Source organism: Pituophis catenifer, unplaced genomic scaffold, assembly GCF_029215685.1.
Source record: "Pituophis catenifer annectens isolate HBS135680 unplaced genomic scaffold, rPitCat1.0.hap2 SCAF_7, whole genome shotgun sequence".
In the NCBI taxonomy this organism is placed as follows: domain Eukaryota; kingdom Metazoa; phylum Chordata; class Lepidosauria; order Squamata; family Colubridae; genus Pituophis; species Pituophis catenifer.
In genome coordinates, this window is record NW_027256887.1 from 56,983,888 (window position 1) to 57,011,226 (window position 27,339).

General features: G+C 37.0%; 1 protein-coding gene across 1 annotated transcript in view; it reads right to left on the reverse strand.

The window, feature by feature from the left end:
- Positions 1-5,511: 5,511 nt before the first annotated feature.
- Positions 5,512-27,339, reverse strand: part of LOC139319232 (sodium-coupled monocarboxylate transporter 1-like) — a 29,205-nt gene continuing 7,377 nt past the window's right edge. The window contains exons 7-15 of the mRNA XM_070946995.1: positions 25,883-26,012; positions 23,718-23,806; positions 17,994-18,103; positions 16,196-16,263; positions 15,238-15,324; positions 13,561-13,745; positions 10,970-11,073; positions 7,196-7,281; positions 5,512-5,544 (exon numbers count right to left, since the gene is read on the reverse strand). Coding sequence (XP_070803096.1) covers positions 5,512-5,544; positions 7,196-7,281; positions 10,970-11,073; positions 13,561-13,745; positions 15,238-15,324; positions 16,196-16,263; positions 17,994-18,103; positions 23,718-23,806; positions 25,883-26,012 — 892 coding nt within the window. The remainder of the gene's footprint in view (positions 5,545-7,195; positions 7,282-10,969; positions 11,074-13,560; positions 13,746-15,237; positions 15,325-16,195; positions 16,264-17,993; positions 18,104-23,717; positions 23,807-25,882; positions 26,013-27,339) is intronic.

Sequence of the window (27,339 nt, forward strand, 5' to 3'; positions counted from 1 at the left end):
AATATGATTGGCACATAGTATTGCTTCTCCCCACAATTTATCAGGTAAACAAGCATCAGCCAGCATAGTCCTAGTCATAGCTTGTAGGGTCTGGCCTCTTCGTTCAATAAATGCATTATGTTCCGGCCGAAAAGGAGCAGAACGTTTATGCTGTATCCCAGCATCCTTCAAAAACTTAGCCAACTGATGGTTAGTAAACTCAGTTCCATTGTCAGTAACAATGCATTTCACCTTAAACCTCTGCTTCCTTTCAACAAAACGAAGCCAATTTGTGATACATTGGAACGTATCACTTTTGGACTTCATAAGGTAGCAAAAACCATATCTGGTAAAGTGATCAACTATACTCAAAATATAGCATGCTCCCCCTAAACTGGGTTTCTTTGGCCCTATTAAGTCTAAAAAGACTACCTCCAAAGGTTTAGTTGTTTTAAACCCATTGCAGCGGTTTGCAGGTGTAACTTTACTTTTATGCTGGTTACAAGTATTACAGTTCAGGTATTTGCTGCAAGCCCTTAACTTAATGCCTTTAGACTGCTTAACAGTCAAATTCAACAACCTGAAATTCAGATGACCAAGCCTTCTATGTAGTAAATGTACGCATTCATCATGAGGCTTTACATTTCCAAATTTAGCTTTTGACTGAACTAACAGTAATGACTTATCCCTAATGACAAATAAGTCGTTTTCTAATTCTGCAGTAACTACAGTGCCTTCACATTCCAGCAAACATTTGTTGTTTTTAAAAGTTACTGTAAACCCAGAATGTAGTAATGACTTTACAGATAAAAGGTTATATTTCAAACTAGGGATATAAAGCATGGGTAAAGGGTGCTTACTGATAGAACATTGAACAAGTCCCTCCCCAGCTACAGTCACATTCCAGCCATTAGCTAATTTGACCTTTTTAGTACTTTTCTTCATATTTAGAAACAGTTTTCTGTTTTTTGTTATTGATTGAGAGGCACCGCTATCAATCACCCACCAATCATCTTTTATATTATTAGATGAACTGGTTGCTAAATTACACCCTTTCCTGGGTTTAGCAGAGTTTCTAGCAGACACTTTCTTATTACAATATTTTGCAATGTGCCCCTTAGCCCCACAAGCATAACAGCGTTTAACAATATTGACATTCTCATATACAGCTTCCACTTTTGGTTGCTGTTGCATCCTTAACTGGTCTCGTTCTTGCCTACGTTTGGCCTCATCCAGTAACCTACCAGTTATACTGGCCAATGTTAGTTCATCTCTAGACAATACTTCTAATGATGAAACAAAAGAGTCATAACTGTCATCCAATGATGAAAGAATAATATAAACTTGCTGCAGTTCAGTAAACACAAGGTCTTTCTCATGTAGCTCCTGGAAAAGCCCTGTCATGGAGTCCAGGTGAGCCATCATGTCTCCTCCTTTCTGAAGATGTAAGCGAAATAATTTCCGTGTCAAGTAGATATGGACACCCACAGAGTCACGAACGTAGAACTTCTTTAGCTTTGACCAACACCTCGCAGCAGACTCTTCGCCCCGGAAATGGACAAGTTGCTGGTCTCCCAGTGTCAGGCCAATGATGCATAAAGCACGCTCGTTGTCCCTGTGAAACTTTGCTATCTTTTTGGCATCTTCTTCGTCATCAGCATTCAGTGCAGTTATGTCCGGTGGATTATTAACCATGTCCCACAGTCCTTCTTTTCGCAAAAGTAGACAGCATTTTGTGGACCAGGTAACATAGTTTGTACCATCCAACCGGGTTATGGTAGAATAACTTGTACCTTGCTCAAAAACCATCATCTTGACTACTACACCCACTGCCTGCACTTCTCACTTCCACAAAAACAAATTAAAGAGCCCTGGAACGTTCTGGGCCCATAACCAATGTTAGGGTGTGTGTAAAAAGTATTTGTTGCTTGTGCAACGAGCAGAGCAGAAACACACAGGGAAGGAGATAAACGTCCAGCTCGTGTGAGAAAAATACTTTATAGATAACAAGCAGTCTCGATGTAAGTAAAACAGTCCAAGGTCATAAACAGTAATATCAGTCCAGTAAGTATCTTCCCTTACCAAAGCAAACAGACTTTAGTAACTCTTGGTATACAGTACCATATAACAGACACAATAAGCAACAGGATACAATCAGGTATCAATCCGGAAGAAGCAGGAAGAACCAGGAAGAAGGAACGCTTCTCTGTGCTGCTTATTTATGCACTGTAGCCTAATTACAGGGTTCAGCAAACCCTGATTACGTGGCTCAGTTGTTTCTTAAAGAAACAGATATATTGCCTGACCAACAAGTTAGGAGTAAGCTGCAAGCTGAACCTAACAAAAGGTATTTACTACGTGGTGCACACAGCACCAATTTAACCCTGTCTCAGCTTCCGTTTCACAGGTGCTTGATTTCCTGCAGGAGGGCCTCAACAAAGGGCTAGCACACAACACCATCAGAAGGCAAGTAGCGGGCCCCTTTCACCGTCTTGTCAACTGCAGACAGGGAGCCGCTGGTACACCATCCAATCATCCTCAGATTCCTGCGGGGTGCAAGTAACATCCGTCCTCTGGTTGTTCACCGTTATCCTACCTGGGACTTCCCCAGAGTTCTGAAGGCACTCACTGGACCACCTTTTGAGCCCCTAAGACGGCGAGCCTCTGATTCCTCACCCTTAAGGTGGCATTCCTGGTGGCCATCACATTGGCATAGCATATTTCCGAACTGGTAGCCCTTTCTGTGAGGGCCGACCTTTGTATATTCCATTCGAACAAATCATCTTGCAACTTGACCCCTCGTTCATTCCCAAGGTGAATTCCTGGTTCCATAGAGCACAGGAGGTCATATTGCCTAACTTCTGTCCTCGGCCTTCCCATGCCTTGGAAAAAGCTTGGCATACCTTGGATGTTCGACGGGCCCTCAAGACCTATATCAAATGAACTGCGCCCACCAGGAAGTCTGAGGCTCTCTTTGTCTCCTTCCAGCCGACATCACTGGGCATCAAGGTGTCCTCTCCCGCTATTGGTCGCTGGATCAGGGCGTGTATCGCCCGGGCATACGAAATTCAGTTATTGCCAGTTCCCAAGTGCATTACTGTGCATTCGACACAAGAGGCAGTACCACCGCTGCTTGGGCCACACAAGCATCCCTAGAGATTTGCAGGGCGGCCACCTGGATTCCTTCGCCTTTTATAAGGCATTATAAATTGGATGTACATGCTTCAGCGGAAGCGTCCTTTGGAAGGAGAGTCCTTCAGCAGGTTCATTTGGCCCCAGGGTCTCCAGTCCCCATGGCATCCCGCCCTTAGGACAGCCAGACTTTGGTATGTCCCACTTCTGGACCATTCCGCAGTCCATTGGGAGAAAGGGCGTTGGTCCTACTGTGAACGCCTCTTCTCCAATGCTGCGGAATGGTCCAGCCCTACCCAGCTCCGTGGGCCTGGAGCTGGTCATTACTAACTTTTGGCTGAGTTTTTCTTCTAGGCTTGTCTTTGCCGAAAACTGGGCCCAATGGACACGAGTGGTGGTGTGGCCAGCAAAATTATGATTCAGTCTCAGGGCAGATTGCACTGTATCAACCCACTTCTGGACCATTCCGCAGCATTGGAGAAGGGGCGTTCATGGTAGGACCAACGCCTTTTCTATTCTCAAGCAGTAAAAAGAGCTTGAAGAAGCTTTCTCCCAGGTGATTAGTTCATCTCAAAGTAAAATGGTTAATGTGAGTTACTACTTTGAAGTGCTCCGGTCCAGTGACATTTCCCTGCCCTTTGGACTGCTCACCCCAGCGCTGATGTGATTAACAGGAAGGAAATTGTGTTTACATTCATTGGAAAAGAAGAAATAACAAGTGAGTAAGGTGCGTAATATGGAATTCACATGAAAAGAAAATGATAAGGCTGGTTATTTGCCTAGTATACACTTGCAAGGCAAAACCCATCAGCTATTAGCTTATGAAGGTCAAGGCAGGGATCTTATTAATTTCAGGCAGCAATGGCAGCTTGTAGGAAACAACTAATTAAGGTCACAGAGTACAGCTCGTTAACTAGCCATTAGCACTTATTAGGGAAGTGTTGCCCTGCAAAGAAAAGTTCCTCGGGAAGTGGGGTGGAGGTGGGGAGGAAATGGCTCAGGCACAAGGATACAAGTTCTCTGAAACAAACTCCACAAACCTAGTAGAGAAGAATGAATGGGATCTCTGATGCTTACCCACTGAAGACACTAATCCAAAGTAACCAGTCCTCCAAAAGGGCCATTTGCCCTCTAACTGCATCTTCATTACTTTTGTTTTACACTGGTCTAGTTGTTTGTAATACAATAGTGGAATGTTACAAAGTTCCTCTTATTTGTTATTATTAATACTCCAAAATATTGAGGGCTTTCTCAAAAAGTGGAAAGGGTTCCTAAGTATTAATTTGTTAGAAATGAAAAACAAATGAAAATGTTACTCGGTTTTCATTATTTTTGATATTTCAAGAAAATGTGCATTGGAAATTGCAGATATTGCAAAATCTGAATTAAATGGACCAGGGAGAGGATATTTTCAAACTTTTTTCCAGGTTGAGGAACCTGTTAGTAAAATATATGAACAAATCCCAAAACCTTTAATCAAGAGGAAGAACTTCAGTTGATGTCCCATCTTTTCTGCTGTATCTTGGGAAAATTGTTATGGACACTCCTGATGAATTTTGTTCTTAATTTCTCACAAAATAGGCGCAAGTTCTTGTGGAATTCAGTGTTCCATGGAAAACAGTTTAAAAACCATAATCTAGACATAAACCAAGTATATTTACACTGGCTTTTTGCTTATTCTTAATAAGGACAGTTGAAAGACATGCATCAATTTTCATCTGAGAAGGCACTAATCTAAAAAAATATTTTGTGCATATGGGCAGAATGGTAAAGATTTTAATTTCAACCTACTAGTCTTCCAAACCCATTTGCAACTTCCTTTAATAGCTTTTCATTAAAAATAAAACCTCCATCATATAGTTCTGCTACATAATAGTCAGTGGGATGTGTTTTATGCATTGTAAATTACAACGCTTATTTGGAAAAGAGATGAAAAACAGAAAAACCACACAAAATACCCACATACACTAGGACAAATTCTTTTTGTGAGTTATACTGTGAATATTTTGTTACTTAACAATATTTACTGTAAAAATTATGTTCAAAATTTAGAATTCATCAAAGCATTAACTATTTTACATAAAAGCATAAATAAAACAAATTTAATGTTCTTCAAAAAATAATGGAATGTTATATATTAAACTTTTAACTTTTATAATAAATGTTTTTGCATTTCTATAGAATTTAGTTTATCAAAACATGCTTATGCTTTGATATTCGGGTAATAACATAACCAAAATAATTTCAATAATTATTGAAAAATAAAAAAGTTTTTCCACTTCAAATATCACTGAATAAAAACCAGAGATTGCTATATGCTCTACATTACTGTATTCCATGGGTTTCGTTTACAGAAGTTTTTTTATAGAAATGCTCTTCTTTTCTGTTTTGTCCTCTGAATCAGCCTTGTTCAGGAGCAACCTGTTTTGCTGACTGCAAATGTAATACAAATTAAAAACAACATAATCTTTAAAAAGAGACTAAAATTAAAAACAACATAATCTTTATAAAGAGCTGCTGATTCAGGTCTACAGAGGAATTATTGAGTCTGTCATCTGCACCTCTATAACTGTCTGGTTTGGCACTGCAACCAAACAAGACAGACACAGACTTTAACGGGTAGTTAGAACTGCAGAAAAAACAATTGCCACCAATCTGCCTTCCATTGAGGACCTGTACACTGCATGAGTCAAAAAGAGGGCTGTGAAAATATCTACAGACCTCTCACATCCTGGATATAAATTGTTTCAACTTCTACCCTCAAAACGATGCTATAGGGCACTGCACACCAGAACAACTAGACCCAAGGACAGTTTTTCCCCAAATGCCATTACTCTGCTAAACAACTAATTCCCACAACACTGTCAAATTATTTACTAAGACTGTATTACTATTCTTCTTCTCATCCTTCCTATTACCTATCTCTCCCTACTTATGGCTATATCCATGTTGCTTGTATCTTTACAACTGATATTGTTTTTATTGTTTCCTAGTATGATTTGATTGCTTATTAGTATCCTATGACTATCACTAAGTGTTGTATCTTATGATTCTTGACAAATGTATTTTATTTTTTCTTTATGTACACTGAGAGCATATACACCAAAGACAAATTCCTTGTGTGTCCAATCACACTTGGCCAATAAAGAATTCTATTCTATTCTATTCAAAGGAACCTTTGTTCCTTTACCAAGGCACCTTTGTTCCTTTACCAAGGCCACATTCTTTATCAATTTGATTTATGTGGCCGCCCATTTTACAAACTGAGGTTCTGATCAATACTAATACAATACTAAAACCGCAAAATTGACAAGGAAAAAAATAGCAGGAAACAGATGTAAAGTAACTGAGACCAACTTCATTGTACAACTTCCATCATTACAATGAAGCCCAATGCTCAAATGAAAAGCCAATTCTTCAAGGACTTATAGAACTCCAATAAGGTTCTAGCCTTTAAAATATCAAAGGATGGAATATGTAGCATTTCAGATTTGATTCCAAATGTATCAAGGTATATAAACTCAGAAATGTAGTACTTTTCTGGAACTTTTTAAAGCAGGTACTATGCTTTTCTTGAGCAGAGGCTGAACTCTGTAAGCACCCTGTGATACAAGGGGGAAAAAATGTGACATCTACTGCTGTCTGTTGCTGTTAATTGCTATGTTTTCATTCCTTTGTTCTTCAAATCATCTTACTGAAATCAAATCTGCACAGCTCTATTAATATATACTCTTAAATTCCACTGAAACAAGTAAGGTTGAAGAATACCTAAACTCCACTTGCTCTAATTCATTGTGATCTAATTGTAAAAAGATTATTTAAATTGCCTTGTGATCTGATCATGAAGTTCAGTAGAGTGGTATAGTTTAGATAAACATCTTGAATCTGACACCTATATATTTAGTAAATGTTACCCAGTCACTGATAATTAATACTTGGAAAAAAGTTACTGAACTGCCCTATAAATTCAAATTTCTCCTAGACATCTAATATGAATCTTTGAAATTTAAAGCTACAAATATTCTATTAGCATATTATCTAACTGGAAATGAGTAAGTCAATAGCACTCTTAAACTATACTTACAAATTTGTCTTTCCAGTATTGAATATTCACCATAAAATCCTTTTTTGTAAACAGAAGTCTGTGGTCTACTTCTTTATTTAAACCTCCTAAAAGAAAGTTTAATAATATAAACCAAAATTCTGCACTTTAAGCACTGATACGATGAGCTTTGTATCATTTAAACTTTCCAAACATAAGATGCTGAAACAAAAATGAAAGTTGGAAATGTTTTTGGAAGTAATGCCATACAAAATAAAGAGACACTTTACCCCTGGGATCTGTTTCCAGTTGCCAAACATACTATCTTGGCATTAGCAGATAATAGTCTATCACACATCTGCTAATGCCAAAAGTGGACTTTTGAAGAAATGAATGTGGAAAAAAGGAAAGAAGTTTCATTGGGCTTTTAATTGTTTAAATTTTTTAAAAAATTAGTTTAAACTTTTTATTTTAACATTGTTAGCCATCTTAAGTACATGTTTCTACTTAAAGTTGATTTATAAATCAAGTAAGTCAGCAATTACTAATTTGCATCTTAGCCAAGAAAATTGATAAATAGCCTTTTATACTACATAAGAATTGTAACACACGACTTCCGGTTGGCGCCGTCGTCGTTGCTAGACGGTTTCCTCAAGACCGCCAGCCCCGTCGTCCGTAAAGAGCCGCCTCTACAGCTGAGAGGCGGCTCGAAAAACTCCAAGTTCCACAGGAACCATGATGAGAGCCGGCGAGATCAGGTAGAGCCCCCTGCGAAGTCCCCAGATTGCCTTTTTTGCTTCTGGGGAGGAAGCAGGATGAGGCTCCCTATTCAGCTCGCCGAGGCTCCGGACCCCAGGGACAACTCTGCATTTTGCAGAGCTAGACGACGCAACCAACTTTATCAGCGAAAGTAAAGAGAACTATCAAAATAAACAGGGTGGACTCTGGACCTGAAACTTAAAACTGCAAGTATTTGTACTAGCCCTGTGATTGAATCTAAAGAATGGAGAAAGAGTGAAAGTTTGTTAAAATGGCGTCCGGCTTCAGCGCTAGGAAAAGCTGAAAGCGAAAGTGGATTTGCATGATTGTTTCAATACACTACAAAGTATTTAAAGTAACAGCGCTGGCTAGAAGAAAACGGAAAAGTCCTTTTTAAAGAGATTTTGATCTATTCTTTTTCCCTTAATTGATTAAAATTGGGGAAATCTTTGAGAGGATTTTGTGGTGGTGAAAAGGGAGGGAAGACTTCCTTTTTTAGAAAAAGCTAGACTACGTGGCAGAATGGCTTCAAAGCAAATAACAACAGACACTAAAGCTGTAGGGGGGGGCTCCCCCACTCATAAGTTACAAGTCCAGCCTTCCAGCTTGCAGACACAGAGCCAGATAAAGGAGACTGGTTCTGAAGATTTGAAGGAATTTATTGTTGTGGCTCTGATGAAACAAGATGAAATTATGGATCAGAAGTTTAAAAAATCTCAACAGGAAATTAAGGAGGTGGTTCAAGAAAAGTATGATAAGGTGAAGCAAGATATACTGATAGTTTTGACTGATTTCTCAGAAGTAGTTGTCCAGATTGACAAAAAAGTGGAAGAACTTAGTTCAGAAGTAGAATCCAAAATGAAGGAAGTTGATTATAAAATTTATAATAATGTGGACAATAAAACGCAAAGGATCGAAAATGAAGTGACAATGATGCAATTTAGATTTATGGAGCTTGCTGTAAGATTGAGAGGCATAAAGGAAAATAACAGAGAGGATTTGAGAAGGGTTTGTGCTGATGCCTTGGCTGTGATGCTAAAGGTTAGCCCTGAAGAGATTTTGTATAAAATTGACAAGGTTTACAGAGTGAATTCGTGGGTGGCAAGGGAAAGGCAATTACCTAGAGATGTGGTGATCTACTTTATAGATAGAAGAATAAGAAATGACATCTTGCAAAAGTCTTTTGTTTCTACCTTACAAGTGGATGGAAGGCAGATTGGGATTTATAAAGAGCTTCCGCCTAAGATGTTAAGAGACAGAAAGGATTTTGGATTTTTGGTGACTGAATTAAAGAAGCAACAAATTTCATTTAGATGGGATGCTCCAGTTGTCATAATATTGAGGTATCAAGGAGAGAGATATCGACTAAATACTTTTGAAAAAGCGGAAGAATTTTACCTCAATGTTTTTAAAAATTGGTCCAACATCCCCACGTATATCTTCAGTGTTAGGAATACAGAAGGGTGATACAGAAAAGCAATTTGAACAAGAGATTGAACTGCAGCGAAAGCAGATGGAGATGGAGGCAATGGAAACACAAGGAGCCACAGGGGGCTATAAAGCTAAAGATCAGCGTATAACTCTTTCAGCCTACAAACAAATTCTAGAAAAACAACAACAGCAGAGGTAAGCCATCATACAAGGAGTCAAGGGAAAAACACATAAACTCGAAACCATGGGAGGAGCCAAGCTGAATATATCAAGGGGGTAAAATACTCCCTTAAGAGGAAGCAGGTTCTACAAAATCAGAAAATTTTAGACTAATATCTTTCTTGAATATGGATTATAAAATTTTTGCAAAAGTATTAGCAAACAGATTAATGCCAGTTATCTAAGAGGTGACTCATTATGATTAAGCAGGACTTATAGAAGGCAGATATATGAAAGATAATGTGAGGCAAATTACAGATTTATTGGACTATTTTGAGAGGAATAAACAGATCCCTGCAGTGCTGGTGTTTTTGGATGTGGAGAAGGCCTGTGATCGAGTGAATTGAAACTTTCTATTATAAACTTTGAGAAAGATGGATTATGAGTGCGTTGAAGGGAATAGCTATAAGGCAAGAAGAATACAGAACAAGGGCATTTGCAGACGATCTGGTTGTTACCCTAACACGATTCATGGAATTAACAATTCAGATGAAAGATATTATAGAAGAAAACACAAAGACGACCATTGTGGTTGGTTTTTGGTTATATCATACGGAATATAAATATAAAGTCACTTGGGGGGGGTTTATATATAGAAGTGTTCTTCAATGATGGGGGCAGATGGTAATTAAAGACATTAAATATACTGTTGGAAGAAGGGATTAATCTGAGGTGATTGTTTGGATGTTACATATTATCATATAAAGCGAAGACTTTTTGGATAAAAATTTGGTGGGTTATGTATAATGTTTTGAGGAAAAAAATCCAATTTTTTTCCTCAATTGTTTTTATTGGGTATAGTTAAGGATTTTTTACTGGGTGAAATAAAATTGATATTGTATATGGTGATAGCAGCTAGGTTATTGATTGGTTAATATTGGGAAAGGGATGTTATGTTCACTATCGAAGAATGGGCTCTGAAGGTGGCCAGTTCTTTGGTGAAGATTTCAGCATATTTAAAAGACCGGACCCAAGAGATCTATGTATGGGAGTGGAGAAATGGATGGATCATGCAGAATAAATATTAAACCAGGATGTACCAGATAACTTTTAGCTGAACATTGTGTAGAAATGTATAGTATATATGGGGTAGAATAGTTGTATGTTAGGAAGAAATGTATAGTACACAGGGGGTAGAGTAGATGGGCGGTAAAGTATTATATAATGTGATTTGGATTTGGATTTCACCCTGGGGAAGTCATGGGGGTAGGGGAGGGTAAGGGAGGGAAAGGGAGGGAAAGGGGGGGAAAATCAGTATTTGTAAAACTTTTTCAATAAAAAAAAAAGAATTGTAACACACAAGTAATGTATAAAATAATTGATATAATACAAATATCACTAAAGATTGCAAGATAATTTTTAATAAACTGGATGTGAATTTCCATAAATATAAATTAGATAGAATACCTGTTAATAAACTTATAATTGTTCCCACAATAAATGTAATCAAAGCACCTAATGTGCTGAAATATAGATATGACACTGAATACCAGTTCTCTTGAAAATACGATCTGAAAGAAAAAAAAGTTTAGTATTTCCTGTTCTGTTGATTAGAGATCACTTAAAACAGACTACAAATTTAAACTGCTTTAGGTTTAATAAATATATTAATGTGGCTTCCCTACTCAGAACTGAACATTTTCGATAGAACTCATTTTAACGAAGAAAAATCACTCCTATTCTGTTTACATTGTGCTATATGACCAATGCAGCAGGTCATACCTGAAGGCAAAAGATATCCTACAGAACCCAGAGAGTTGGATGAATTCCCAATGAAGACTTGAAGAATCATTGGTTTAAAAAGAACCAACCCTCACCTGGTTGAGAGATAAGCTAATTATCTTCTTGATGGTGAGTTGCCCATAAGGTGGGCACCTATATAAAAGTTATAAATAAATAAAAGCATTAGGACATATTAATAAGAGAGCTCTTTGCCAAAAAAAAAATCATCTCTGTTTGATCCAAAGATTCAGATTGCAATCTTGGGTGAATATTAACAGTTGCAATCATGTAACAAGCTGGTATAATTCTAGATTTGCTAGCAGGCTGATATGAACATACTGTTTATGAATCCATATACCTACATAGGGAGATATACGTTTAATAAATTCTCTGCAGAGTGGCAGGCTCATGAAATATTGGTTTATCAAATAACTCTAGGTAATAAAGTCATTTCCCATTTTGTCCAGCCCAAAGATTATCGACAAGAAGATTCTGGTCCTCTCCGGAAATCTCGCAAATGCAGGAAGCTGCATGTTGGAAAGACACATAGTGGCCTCCACATTCAATATTATGAAATATAAGTGAATTTCTGAGAAACACTAATCTGAAATCATCAGAAATGGAGAAGTGCTGAAAAATCCAACTATAAATTATTTAGGTCAATATGCAGTCAATGCTGAAAATGTCATAAACCTGACTCCTCTCGTGATATTTTGATATTCTGTTTTTAAATTTTTGGATTGCTCTTTCAGCTGTGCTCTTTACCTTGGTGTTTGGACTCCAATAAATTTATCTTCAGTTTGTTTCTTTAAGTTTCCAATTTCTGATTTCACCTTCTCCTTTTGATAGAATTTCTGGTGTTGAGTCTAGACTGGCTATATTATATTATATTGTTATATATTATATTGTTAATCCTAATCCCTGATACATAACTTTCAATCTCAAGCACGATATGAGAAGACTCACTGCTAATTTATAGCAGAGCAAATGGTGGCAAATATTTAGATCAAGAGCCTTTCTGTATTCTTCCATATTAAGGAGATAGGTAAGCAAAAGTTTTCCAAGGGCCAAAGAAAGTAGTAACAGGGCTCAAGTAGATACAAAGAGATATTTGGTGACGATATTGTTCCTATGGCAGATTAGGCATAGAAATCAAAATTTCCAGAATGGGAACATTTCAAAAGAGATTAACAGGATAAACACTATTATATGTTATGTATATCCTCCCAGTTCAGCAATTAAGTACATGACTGGTATAAATGAAAATGACCTCTGATACAGAAATTACACTGCCATGTATTAAGAGGTTTCCTCTGCTTACCCTTACTGAGAGTCAGTCAGGATAGCAACTAATATAAATACACAGCCAGTACTTACACAAATGAGGAATTTTATTCCGGACATTAAGAAGCAAAGAAATCAACTCTTAGCCTGTTTAATTTTCCTCCCTCTCAAGTCTCCTATTGTGCTTTATTTTGGCTTATTCTTCCCCTCATCTCAATTACGGATACTGGAACATCTGGGAGTTTTCCTCTGGATGTCTTGCTGTCTAAGAAAACTTTTAACTCACAATGTACAATTTTCCAGCATCTGACTCTCCATAGTCAGAATAAAATCAGTCCTCTATGTCTTCCCACATTTTCACAAACAATGCCAGGATTTTCCTCCTGGTTTCCTCCCCACCTGAGGGGCAGAATCTCTATGTTTGGCAGGCTCCACTCCACTCCACATTAACTAGATAACATCCTTTTCAGTAGCCTGAGCTGCAATATCTGAAATACCACCCCTCATTTCTCTGCTCTTCCTGGCTCTTTTGATATCTACACTCAGACATATACATATGGCACTATAGATGTCTTCTAGCATTTTCCCCTTTTCTGCCTACATACTGTACTCTTGGTCATGTGCTAAATCACCTGCTTTTCTTTAAAAAAGAAAACATGATCTTGGCACACATCCAATGACTTTCTTCCAGGGAGGCACTTCAACCTCTCACCACTGGCTCAAGCATGCTGTAACACTCAGAACTCCAATCACAGAAACTCACTTGGGACTTGGGACCAGTGTTTAGGTCATTTTGGGAAAAATAAAGAGGAGAGAGTGATATGTATGCTGTTTCGTACTCCAGAATAAAAGCCAGAATATAAATCCAAGAAATGAACACATGTTCTTAAAAAATACACATATGTATGCAGTATATACAGTACCAAACAATTATTATGTATATGTGTGAAACATCCAAAGATACTTCATCTCGATTTATTTCTTGGGCCTACCTTGAAGGAGCTAGTGAAGGACTAGTAACAATCATTGATACAAATGCACTGTCATTGGATCTTTGACAGCCTGCAATTGAAAGAGGTAATGGTACTGTCCTGTGAGGTCCAGGTGGGTATTTCTGAGCACCAATTCCAATCCACATTATTACACAAAATCCACAAATAAAACCTGAGAATGCACCCTGAGAAACAGAAAATTATATACAACTCAAGTGTATGTAACATTAAGAGAAGTGATACCTCTAATTTTATAACTGGAAGCTAATATTACCTACATCTATTGATATACAAGAAAGAAACCTGTAAAGGCACAAGATCTATGCATATGCCTAGGAATACATGGTCCTTTGTACTAGAAACCTGCTTTTAACTGCAGCGTAAATAGGCTTGATCTAATAAATAAATGTGTTTATTTAACCAGTATTGCTATTATATTGGTTTTTATCCAATCTATTTATTCCTGGAGAATTCTTCGCCAGCATGTGGGACTTCATTTTGCTATAGTCAAGTATCCTTATGGCAATGGTAATGTGATATTAATATTGAATAAAAACATTGATAGTTAAAAAATAGCATGTTTAAATTTGTCACTCTACAGGCAAAATTGATTTTTTTCCAGGAAGCTTCATTACAAGATCTTCTAAGCCATGGAAATATGAAAGAAGTAATACATGTTGTTTGAAATGTTATATATACATATCCCATATTTGGGTTGGTCTACTACTTCAAAGAAATTGTGCCAGCAGGCTTCTAATTATTCACTCTTGACAATCTAGACTCTGGTCCTGAAAAAAGGGAAAAAAACTTCAACCTGATTTTCACCAACTATGCCTTGCTTCTAGAAATGTTTACATCTAGCAAAAAAAAAAAGTATTTTAAATTAAACAGAATATTATTACAGTCTTTGAGTTTCTTGGGTTGTTTGGGGCATAGAGTAATGTTCTGTAATCTGTACATTTAAGTATATGATCCCATACTTTATTTTTTTGCCTCCCTTGTATACACTGGGCTTCTACTGTATGATGTTTTAAGGTAAAAATATTTTGCTGGTTCTGATCTGCTTCAAAAAAGAAACAAAAAAAAAGTTGCATGCAGGAAGAAGATGGTAGTGGGAGTAGATTATCCTGACTTTTTCAGTCCTGGTTTCAATTTTTTTTGGAAAATGTAGATATACAGATACTTCTTGATTTATACCAGTTGCTTAAGTTTGGAGGTATGCTGTGATCATAAAAAGTTACTTACAACCTGTTCTCAAAGTTACAACTGTTGCACCATCCCCATGGTCATGTATTGCATTTTGGAGACTTGGTAATTGGTTCACAGTTATGACCAGCTGCACCATCCCACAATCATGTTTGAAACTTTTTTTGCTGTTTTCCAGCAAAAACGCCAATTCAGTAAGTTGAATTCAGGCTTTTGACTATGTAATTCACTTAATATCCACATGATTCAATTAACCACTGCAATGACTCACTTAATGACCATTGTCCAGGCCCATTGTAACTTATGACTGCAATGACTTATAACCAAAATTCCAGACTCAATTGTAGTCATAAGTTGAGGACTATCTGTCCCCCATAAAGCTATTAGAAGTAAAGACATAAGTAATAATTTTTAGAGAATTATTTGACATACTATTATTTAATGACAATAGGATATGTTATTAACACTTACTTTAGAATTTGCAAAAGGAAATAGGATGCCCAAAGAATATATTCCTAACAAAGGTCCTCCAATTAATTCAAAAACACTGAATGCAGCCTGAAAGAAACAAAAGAAAATTATAAACTTTTTGTAAACACAGAAAATAAGCATTGATTTCTTCTACATATAATGGGAATCCTGAAGGAAGCTATACCCAATAAAGTGAAGCCATTGGGATGGTTCCAGACTAAAATGGCTAAGAAAGGTCTACTGAAATCAGGAGAACAAATCATGGGGGAACTTTTCAAAATTGTACAGGAATATCAAAAAGCATGTTGATAAGAAACATAGACTTTTAATTTTTTTTTATGAGTTTTCTTCATCAAAGGCTCTCTATTAATATAGGTAGTCTTCGACTTACAGTACAACAGTTCATTTAGTAACCATTCAAAGTTACAACGGCCCTGAAAAAAAGTGACTTATGACCGTTTTTCACACTTACAACCATTGCAGTATTCCCATTGGATGCTTGGAAACTGACTCACATTTATGACAGTTGCAATATCCTGGAGTCACGTGATTACCTTTTGTGATCTTCTCACAAGCAAAGTCAACGGGGAAACCAGATGCACTTAACAACTGTGTTACTAATTTCACCACTGCAGTGATTCACTTAACAAATGTGGCAAGAAAAGTCGTAAAATGAGGCAAAAACTCACTCAACAAATTTTTCACTTAGTAGCATAAATTTTGGGTGTGGTTGCAAGTTGAGGACAACATGTATATCATTCATTGGTAGAAATTATGAAACATAAATTACTAATTCATGGAAGAACCTAAGAAATAAAATCATACAAAAATCTGCACTGGGAAAATGGAACCCCTGGCTAACGCCTGCACTACAAACTATTACTAACATTATTTTTTTGAAAATACATATTAAATATAAACTTATTTTAGATTAATGTAAGAAGCCATTGAGTCTTACCTGTAATAAAGCACCCATAACAGATATTAATGCAGCCATGGATAGACATGCTATACCAAATAATAGACCTATATGGATAAAGTTATATGAAGTTTATATGATTTATAAAAACTATTTTACACTATTAAGCAGAGAATTTACTATTAAGAGTTGCTTCCAGAATAATTAATAAAAATGTTCTCTTGGCAAAGGGGAAAAAAATCAAACTATCAGTTGTTAGACATTGATTTAGTCCTATAAAGATCTATCCAGTAGTCCATCTGAAACATGTTGATTTTTTAAAAGCTCTTACAGTTAAGAGGTTACAAGATAGATATTATTTGGAGATGCAGGTGCAGAAATGGCCCAAGATTTAAAATCTGTCTCCGATAGTTTCTACGTTTAACTAACTTCTTTAAAAATTAACCATGAAGGGATGGCCATAGCTGGTCCCTGGCATTACATTAAACAAGTCTTTGCTCATCATTGTCCCCATACTTATTCGTGTCTACCATTTTAAAAATAAAGCCTTAATAATCAACCTCATGCCAATGATTGCTGGAATCAGAAAGACTGCCTATCATAATATAATGAGGGGGGGGGGAAATCCCCTGGTCTCAATTCTGTAAGGAATCCACAAACTTTAATTCCAAAAGACAATCTGCTAATTCAAACCTCTTTTAGTCCATGCATTGTCATAAACAAGTCACCAAAGATACCATTATTAGTATATATTGTTTTGTGTTATTATCTACAATGTTATATTGCATTGCATTGCATTGCATTGCATTGCATTGCATTGCATTGCATTGCATTGCATTGCATTGCATTACATTACATTACATTACAATAATATTATATAAAAGGAACCAATATTAACAGACACACAATATTATGCCTCTAAAATTTTGCAATAATTACCGCCACATAATAAAAAAACAAAAACAAATAAAAGAGTAGCCTGGCAGGAGACACCCGTTTCCATTCCCTGAAATTGTCATTTGGAGGCAAATATATGACTGCTTGAGTATATTTAGGATTTCTAGGCCTGAGGGGGGAACAATATGACTCGCAGAGGGTTTACACTTACACAGGTAGTCCTCAACGTACAGCCACAATTCAGCCTAAACTCTTGGTCTTTAAGCAAAGTGATGGTTGAGTGAAATGACATGTGACTGCTTTGCTCAACAATTGCAATCCCAGCTCTCTCAGTTGTGGTAGTAAGTAATCATGCAGGGTGCCTCCCCGACCCTGGAAGCCCTGGCACCTACTGGAATGTGAAAACCTGCCACAGGCCAGGAGGCTTCAGCCAGATACTGAGCCCACCAGCAAGTGGAAACCTGCCATAGACCAGGAGGCCCAGGCGATGGCCCTTCATGCTTGGGAGCCGTTTCCCTGCCCCACACTACAATTGGGTCTACTTACTTTTGCCTTTTTCTGCAGCTGCTGACAGGCACACCGAGGGATGCAAAACACAGTTAGAAAGCCAGCAAAGGCTATCTTTGCAAGCCAGAAAGAGCTTATTTAGCAGTAATTGTGTCTTGCCTTGACTGAGCAATGTAGACTGTGTTTTGTTATGGTAATTTAGCATACTAACATACTTAAAAATAAATAAATCAGTGGTGCACAATTTGGAAATTCAGGGTCATCTGTAGCCTTCAAATGCTTTGCATAGAGTCTTCAGAGCTACCTATACTTTTTTAATGACAAATCATCAACATATTAAAAAGGGAAGAAATCATCATAGAAACTATTCTTAGTAAGATTCTACAGCATTTACATATAAATTTTCAAAGCAGAAAACCAAAGGTAAACTTACTTATTCCCATGGCAATATATGATAACTTTTCTTCAGACAGTGTAAAATAAGGCTTAATAAAATCTTCTAAAGTTACAGTTGCTAATGCATTGATGCTGGTAGACACTGAACTAAAAAATATAGAATTAAGCATTGTTAATGTTTAACCTGCAATGATTATTATTTCACAAATATTAAAAAATGCAATAATGAGAAGAAAAATAAAGTTAATCTGAGAAGCAGCAAAATACAGACCTATTATTTATTTCATTTATATCCTACTACAATCCAAACCAACTCTCAGCTTTTGTTATCTGCACTGGATTGTTGATAATCAAGTGATCAACAATCCAGTGCAGATAACATAATCATGTTAGCAAATAAGTGTAGTAAGTGACACTACCCTGGAAAGTATATGACTGAATTAAAGTCTCAAGATTAGAACTGCTTTTTAAGGAATGCCTTTCTATTATTTCACCATGACTTTCAACTCTTTAAAATAAATTGTTTAAATATGGAAAAATAATATTTGTGATTTTATAATGATTTTGCTTTTTGGTTAGCAAAACCAAACACAACCTGCAAAATTATATTCCTGTGTCTATGTTGTGGTGACAGAGCTGATGGGTTGATGGTAATTTTATTGTTGTTATGTTTTCTTGATCTGATTACGTATACATACAAAGAAATATTTTATTGCTATTTCTATGGCTTTTCCTTTATTATATTCCTTTTGGAGGGCTAATTAATTTCTTCTGAGTGGAGAAAGAGGCTTCCATTTCAATGTATGTCTCACTTATTTAGAATATATGTTTTATTTAAAAGTTCTGACTAGTTTAAAATCAGACAATTTGATAGAACATATAGTAAGAAAACCTATAGACAGCTTACTTACCAAGTTGGCATTCCATTCAGAACTAATTCAATATATATATGGAATGATTAACATAGAACAGTAGCTTATCTTGCCTTTCAGTCTGAGCAAAATTTAAGAAATCCTTTCCCAAGATTGTATTCCTAATACAATTCAGTTGGGTTTATCCATGAAAATGGATAAACCCAATGGATGGACCTGGCAATGTTGGTAAATTATCGTCCGGTCTCCAACCTTCATTTTGTGGCGAAGGTTGTTGAGAGTGTGGTTGCGCAACAGTTCCCCCAGCACCTGGATGAAACGACGTATCTGGATCCGTTCCAGTCGGGCTTCAGGCCCGGGTACAGCACGGAAACGGCATTGGTCGCGTTGGTTGATGATCTCTGGAGGGCTCGGGACAGGGGGTGCTCCTCTGTCCTGGTCCTGTTAAATCTCTCAGCGGCTTTTGATACCATTGACCATGGTATCATGCTGCACCGGTTGGAAGAGTTGGGGTGGGAGGCACTGTGTTGCGGTGATTCTCCTCCTTTCTCTCTGACCGGTCGCAGTCTGTGTTGACAGGGGGACAGAGGTCGACCCCGAGGCCCCTCATATGTGGGGTGCCGCAAGGGTCGGTCCTGTCCCCTCTCCTGTTCAACATTTATGTGAAGCCGCTGGGCGAGATCATCCGTGGTTTCGGGGTGGAGTACCATCAGTATGCTGACGACACCCAGCTGTACATCTCCACCCCGGATCACCCCAACGATGCCCTTGAAGTGATGTCCCGGTACCTGGAGGCCGTACGGATCTGGATGGGGAGGAACAGGCTCAGGCTCAGGCTCAACCCATCCAAGACCGAGTGGCTGTGGTTTCCGACGTCCCAATATAGTCAGTTGACGCCATCACTGACTATTGGGGGCGAATCATTGGCCCCCACGGAGAGGGCTTGCAACTTGGGCGTCCTCCTGGATTCACGGCTGTCTTTAGAAGAGCACTTGACGGCCGTGACCGGGAGGATTTTTCATCAGGTTCGCCTGATTCGCCAGTTGCGTCCCTTTCTGGATCGGGACTCGTTACGCACGGTCACTCATGCCCTCGTCACCTCCCGCCTGGACTATTGCAATGCTCTCTACATGGGGCTCCCCTTGAGGAGCACCCGGAGACTCCAACTGGCCCAGAGTGTGGCCGTGCGGGTGGTAATGGGAGCGACATGGTGCTCCCATGTAACACCTCTCCTGCGCGAGCTGCACTGGCTCCCGGTGGTCTTCCGGGTGCGCTTCAAGGTTTTGGTTACCACCTTTAAAGCGCTCCATGGCTTAGGACCTGGTTATCTACGGGACCGCCTACTACCACCAATAGCCTCCCACCGGCCAGTACGCTCTCATAGAGAGGGACTCCTCCGGGTGCCGTCAGCCAAACAGTGTCGACTGGCGGCTCCTAGGGGGAGAGCCTTCTCTGTGGGGGCACCTACCATCTGGAATGAGCTCCCCCCGGAGATATGGAGGATCCTGGATCTGCGCACCTTCCGCCGCGCTGTGAAGACCTTTTTATTCCATCAGGCGGGCCTGGCCTAATCTCTTCCCTTTTTTAAATATGTAAATTTTAATCTGTTTTTAAATTATCGGGGTGTTTTAATCTGTCTGGGCCAAAATGATTTAATTTGATTTTATCTGGTTTTTTAAATTTTTTGTATCTATGTATTTTATTGTTTGGCTGTTCACCGCCCTGAGTCCTTCGGGAGTAGGGCGGTATACAAATCAAATAAACTAAACTAAACTAAAAAATGCGTAAAGAACTTGAACATTATTAAAAGTCAACCAAATATGAATATCTCTTCTAGGATGTCAGTAAGTGTTTCAGCAGTTAATGATTGCACGCAATGATGTGCATCTAGCAATGAAACAACTTTCATAATGAAAACAGTATTTTTTCCACATTATTGCACCCCACAAAAGGCACTGCTCAATGGAAAACTACTCATGTAATATTACATGTACCCCAATATTTATTTAAACATTTACATAACAGTTGCACATTATAATATTTGGCCTTTGAATGACAGAAGTGGCCTCCAACTTAGAGGACTTAAAACAAAAATAAAATCTGATACAACTTTATTTATAGTTCCAATATATCATTATTTTCTACTGTTTAAATTGATCACTCCTGAATTTCATTTTTATTAAATATGTTAGCAAGTAAATGTTTCAGTAATAATATCATTGAATATTAAATTTCTTTACATTTTTAGAACATAAGACAACCCTGTGACACAAATGAAGGAAAACAAAACTAAAAAAGTCAAGATGGCTTAATGCTACTTTAAAATATATACTGCTCAAAAAAATAAAGGGAACACAAGCAGAAGACATCCGAGATCTGAATGAATGAAATAGCCTTATTAAATACTTCGTTCTTTACATACAGTAGTTTATACACTGCTCAAACAACTAAAGGAAACACAAAACTACTGTATGTAACGAACAAAGTATTTAATAAGGCTATTTCATTCATTCAGATCTCGGATGTCTTCTGCTTGTGTTCCCTTTATTTTTTTGAGCAGTGTATATTAAAATGCTTTGTCTATGCATAGAAAGATCAGATTTGTGCAAGGAACAGTATTCCTTGTGACACAGTCACAAATTTTGGACTTTGAAGAAGCAGGATAGGAAGAGTATTAATGTTTTTGAACTTTGATGTTGGAAAAGACTTCTGAGAATACTGTGGATAGTCTGGCCAGCACAAAGCCCTGTCACCAAAGCTGCTTCATTACAAACTAAAATTAATTTACTGGTACCTGTTAAGACTTTATACACAGTTAAACTAAATTGGTTTAAAATCTTTGCATACTTCTAAATAGAGGACAAGCACCCAGGAGATTAATATAAGAGTCTCATTCAAACCTTTATCAAATACTCAGTCCAAATAGTCTAGAAAGTAGTAGCACATGGTTTCAGCAAATACTTTGTGTATGGATTTTTGCCACAAGTAAGAATCAGAAACTATAAAGGTCTGGCAATAGAAAAAAAAATGAATGAGTTGTTAGCTGAAACAGTTTTATGCAATTGTATCAAACTGAACATACATACAAAGGAGGGAAAGAAGGATCCCAGAATGTTAGCAGCCAGGATAGATTAAAATAAGCAATGCTCAAAGTAGTGCAATAGGAATCAAGGCAGGAGATGTTAGCCCTAGAAATCTGGAGCTTATTTTGCTGAGGGTGAAATTAGAAGTTGAAATTGAAATTGGAAGTGGGTGAAACTGGAAGTCCCCATGCCAGATTGGCCTCTATCTTTCTCTGCTTCAGCAGATTGTTATTCCTGTCTCTTATCTCCTTTCTACACTGGCATGATTGCAAGCATAGGGCTATCCCCGAATTGTAATACAGAAAAAGGTCCTAATGGAATGGTTTATCTAATCACATTGCTTTAGCAATAAATTAAAATGCTTTTTAGTTGATATTGTAGCTGAAGGGTCCCCAACCCACGGTCTATGGACCAGTACTGGTCCATAGCAAGCCAGTAACTGGGCCGCACAAACAAGCAAAGCCCCATCCACAGGATGCATGCAGCACGTGAAATCATGCTCCCTTGGGTCTACGGAAAAATCTCTCTCCACAGAACTAGTCTCTGGTGTCCAAAAGGTTGAGGACCTCTGCTATAGCTGATTCGTCATGTTCCACTTACCTTTGCAACCAGTTCGCAACAGGAGCATGCATGTGCACAGAAGCTTCTGTGCATGCGCAGAGCGTCCGTGATGACATCCAGGTGGGTGGGCGGAGCTTCCCACCGCTGTTACTACCAGTTCGCAAGATCCAGACCGAACCAGTAGCAACCCACCACTGATGCCCAGTGGTAAAGGAATTTCCAAGCAATCCTCTCACTACTGCTATTCATTTTGCTTCTGGAATTTCTGACACTCCAATTTCCCACAGAGAAATTGAACATGTGCCAGTAACTTGGGGCCTTTACCTAATATCCATTATTTCTTGCTAGGAACTGATTTAGTTGTTAGTTTTTTGGATGGAGACCTCATATATAAATTATACAATGGCATTTTATAAATACTGGTTAATACTTAAAACTATTACCATTATTACTGAAACATTAAAACCATAGAAAGACTGTCGAAAAATCCAGCAGTAACAAAAAAAAGGTATGAATTTTAATAATAACCAAGCTATCTCACTTATACATTACACTGCACTTTTGAAAGTGCCTTCATGGACATTCCATATATTGAGGATCATAATTGGGTGACAGCAATGCTGGAAGTAGAAGCTGATAAAATGAACTCTATTAAAGTTTACTATTCTAAAGACAATGTTTTGCCAGACCTGCTTTTACATTGTACTCCTAAAGAATTATAGATCATATAAAGTCAGATTTTGGTTGATTAAATAAGCTGATACAATCTAGATTCATTTAAAGACTCATATTTCATTACTGTCTCAGTATGCCCTGAACAGAGCAGCAGTAAAAGGCATTCATCCTGTTACTCAATCATTATTGGAAAAAGAGATATGAATTTAAATTTCTAATCCCTGGTGAGGAAACCTGATTCTAATCCCCCTTCCTAGAGATTAATTCAAGACTTTAGAGCTGTAAATAAAGTTGGTCATCCCTGATTTCTTAATAAATAGAATGTACAGTACCTTCTTTTTTATAACATTTTCAGCATTTAATGCTGATGTCTGTGATGATACTGTTAATGGTGAGATTGCGGGATTTATTCTTACTTTTAAAAGATACTACATTTTTAATAAATTTTGTCTTATAATAGAGATTGTCTTTGATTTAAAACCATTCATTTAACAACTAAAGTTACACTAATTTATCACAGTAAAAACTAATTTAGCAGTAAGGATTTATAAGGTGATACTTAAAGCTTACCTTAATGAAGCACTGTAAATTCCAGCCACAAAAAGTCCTGGTACACCTGGATAATCTTCCAGAATATCCAGGACAAAATATGGCATGAGCTAAAAAAATTACAATTAATAAATATTAAACATGTATTTTTATTTTGCTCTTTACACTCTATAGTTGAAAATCAAAATTGAAATATATTTAATTTCAGTCATGTAATCTGAGAACTCAACAATTATGATTTACACAAACTTGTATTATTCTCTAGTTGTTAATCTACATATATTATGCTCCTTTTTAGATAGGTTGACCTCGACAAAAATTGGGAAAGCAGTATTTAATATCAGCAGTATTCTGATATTAAAAAATGGAGTGTAATTTATATTTTAAAGGAAAATTTATCCACTAATCAAAAAAGGAAAATTTATCCACTAATCAAAAAAGGAAAATTTATCCACTAATCAAAAAAGGAAAATTTATCCACAAATCCTTTTTTATAGATTTTATGACATGTTTATACTTTGTTGCATTAGATAATTATCATTTATAGTCATTGATTTAAATCTAGAACTAGATAAGATGGAAATAGATTTGAACATAGATTTAAAAATGACTGACTACAAGAATGATCAGGAAAAAACATGAAATACTAGATATACAAATGATCCAAATGCTCTCTTAATAATTAAAAGGGACATGCAAATAACAAACTTGGAGAATGATTGGGATAATTTTCTTATATTAGACTTATAAAGGAGACCTGTTAAAAATTTTGAAAAACTTGATAAAAAGGAACAAGAAAAAAAGAAAAGAAATAAAGGTGTACTGTAGGACAATATTTGAAGGGATTAAAAACTAAAATTGTTAAAAAATAAAGGGAAGAAATATAAAGTTGGTTTATTTGATAAAGATTAAAATAGATGTTATTATTTCTGTTAATCCTTAATAAACTGTGCTTATCGTGACTGAATGTCATTTAAAGATTTGTCTATAAATAAGAGATGTGATATGGGATGAAGATATTGTTTTTTAAGATAAAGTGATAAGTTTTTAAAATTGTTTATATTTGTTGTGACAAAGGGGAAAATTACATCTATATATTTTATTCTCTTTGTTTTTTTAAAACAATGGGTCTGTTCCTACCAGCATAAGATCAGGAAAATTTGTCTAAAACCAAAAATTGGACCCATAAACATTTTAAATTGTTTGCCTTAAAAAATAATAGTTAGTCAATGAACTAACTAGGATAGATAGTACATATTCCCTTGCACAGCTGCTGAAAGAAAATACATCAAGGTATTTTGTGCAAGCGAAATTCTGAATAATCTTCCAAAGTAGCTGAGAAAAAAAATCTATAAATTCATTAAGGTACAAATGATAGTGAGAAGATCCTTGATATCCAGTATATATATTTATATTAGGTACATATCAGATATAACTAATCTGAAACATCCTAGTCACCATTATTCCCTGCTATTCAAAAAGCAAAATGCATGTATAAAAGAATAGTTTCAAATTTCAGACCAAAGGTAAGTCAATGTTAATTTGAAACCTAGTTCCAAGAAGTAAGATATATAGGTATTCATATAATATAACTTTAATTTATTTTAGCTACCAAACAGAGAGAAGCCATCATTCATGTTAACAGTAGTTGTTATATTGCATCAGATACATTTGAAAACACTTCACAAATGAAGCAAATATACATGTCCCAGGATAATGTTATAAAATCCAATCTGGGTCAGTCACCAGGACCAGAGGTATTTCTCAGAGGAAGAGTAAACCTCTGGTCCCAATGACTGACCTAGATTGGATCTATCTATCTATCTATCTATCTATCTATCTATCTATCTATCTATCTATCTATCTTTCTTTCTTTCTTTCTTTCTTTCTTTCTTTCTTTCTTTCTTTCTTCTTTCTTTCTTTCTTTCTTTTTCCTTCCTTCCTTCCTTCCCCTTTCCCTTTCCCTTTTCACAAAATACATATATTTTAAGTTTCTCCCCACTCCAGAATACATCATTCTCTTCCTTCATGGATTTACATCTATTTCTAATAAAATAGTACATTTTTGGTATAAACATTTTAATTTTTCCAAAATAATATGACCATAAATTATTTACATGGGAGATGCAAAGAAAAGATACAACAAATCCAAATGACAATTATTTCACTTGTACCAAATACTAAACCTGATCTGGGGCTGATACAATTCCGGATGTCAATGGATCACAATCTTTATATATTGAATACATTGATAATCCATCCAGTGATGCAAAAATCAGAGCTATCCAGAGGCCCACAAGATTCAGATATAGAGCACTATAATAAAATTGAATAAATGTTTGGAAGATTAGAAAATTTTCTTTCTAAAATTACACTATCATAGAAGTATGCCACATTTATATGCTATAATACTTTTACATTGAGCAAAATATGAAGTATTAATGCTTTCCTTTTATAGTTTTAAATTATTATGTACTTCTTTGGCCAGCTTACTATACCAGCAGGGTATCTGATGATTGGCAGGATGTACATGTTGACAGTTGTTCTTCCCATAGAACTGGCTCTTCAAAACCTGTCTGATCCTTTGGTGATACTTGGATGTTACTGTTTTCTTTGCTTCATCCTCATGGTTCTCATGTGACTGTGGGTTTTTGTAACTGAGCTATATGTCTGTTAGGTTAGCAGCCCTCAAACTTTTGGGCTCCAGGGATCAGTTCCATGGACGGCGATTTTTCTGCGGACAATGGGGACGGGTGGTTTTGTGTGCTGCCTGGATCCTATGCATGCGCAGATGGAGTTTTACTCATCCATGTACAGACAGTAATTGATGGTAGTTGCACTCTTGAATATATATCCATATCCAGCCCTTGTGGTTATCTAGCTGTGCGGTTCAAGCCTATGCAGAACAGCCTCTTTTAGAATACTATCCGATACTACTTTTCAGTGAGCCTTGGCAATCAGTCTTGAAGATTGATTGCAGCTAGTTTATCCATGATCTTATGTTTCCTATCAGCTGTTGTGCTCTGTAATGGAGAGGGTGGTAGTGACATCCCAGCTTCAGGGATTGGCTGCACATCCAGTTGTTTTTCCAGGTCTTCTTGAGTATGGGATGTAATGTGTAATGGATCTATCTCAAGTGTGAGAACAGCTTCCTCTTCACTATATTAAAGCATTAGGTAACTAGCTGTTTCTCAGATGGTATGTGGATACAGGTCTTCTGTCCATCCATAGTTCCCACATATGTTTCATACAGCCATGGTGGCACAGTGGTTAAAGTGCAGCACTTCAGGCTACTTCTGCTGACTGTCGGCTGCCTGAAATTTGGCAGTTCAAATCTTACCAGACTCAAAGTTGACTCAGCCTTCCATCCTTCTAAGGTGGATAAAATGAGGACCCAAAATTGTTGAGAGCAATATGCTCTGTAAACCGCTTAGAGAGGGCTGTAAAACACTGTAAAGTAGTATATAAGTCTAAGTGCTATTGCTATATATCCTCTCTCATTAAATCTACTATTGTAGCAGCAGTCCATCAATTCTAGGTTCTAGGTAGGAAGATGAAGCGTTTGGGGTTTTTTGTCCAAGGACACCTAGTGGTAAGGGATTTGAACCCTGGTATCCCACATCAAAGGCAGTGTTCTAACCAC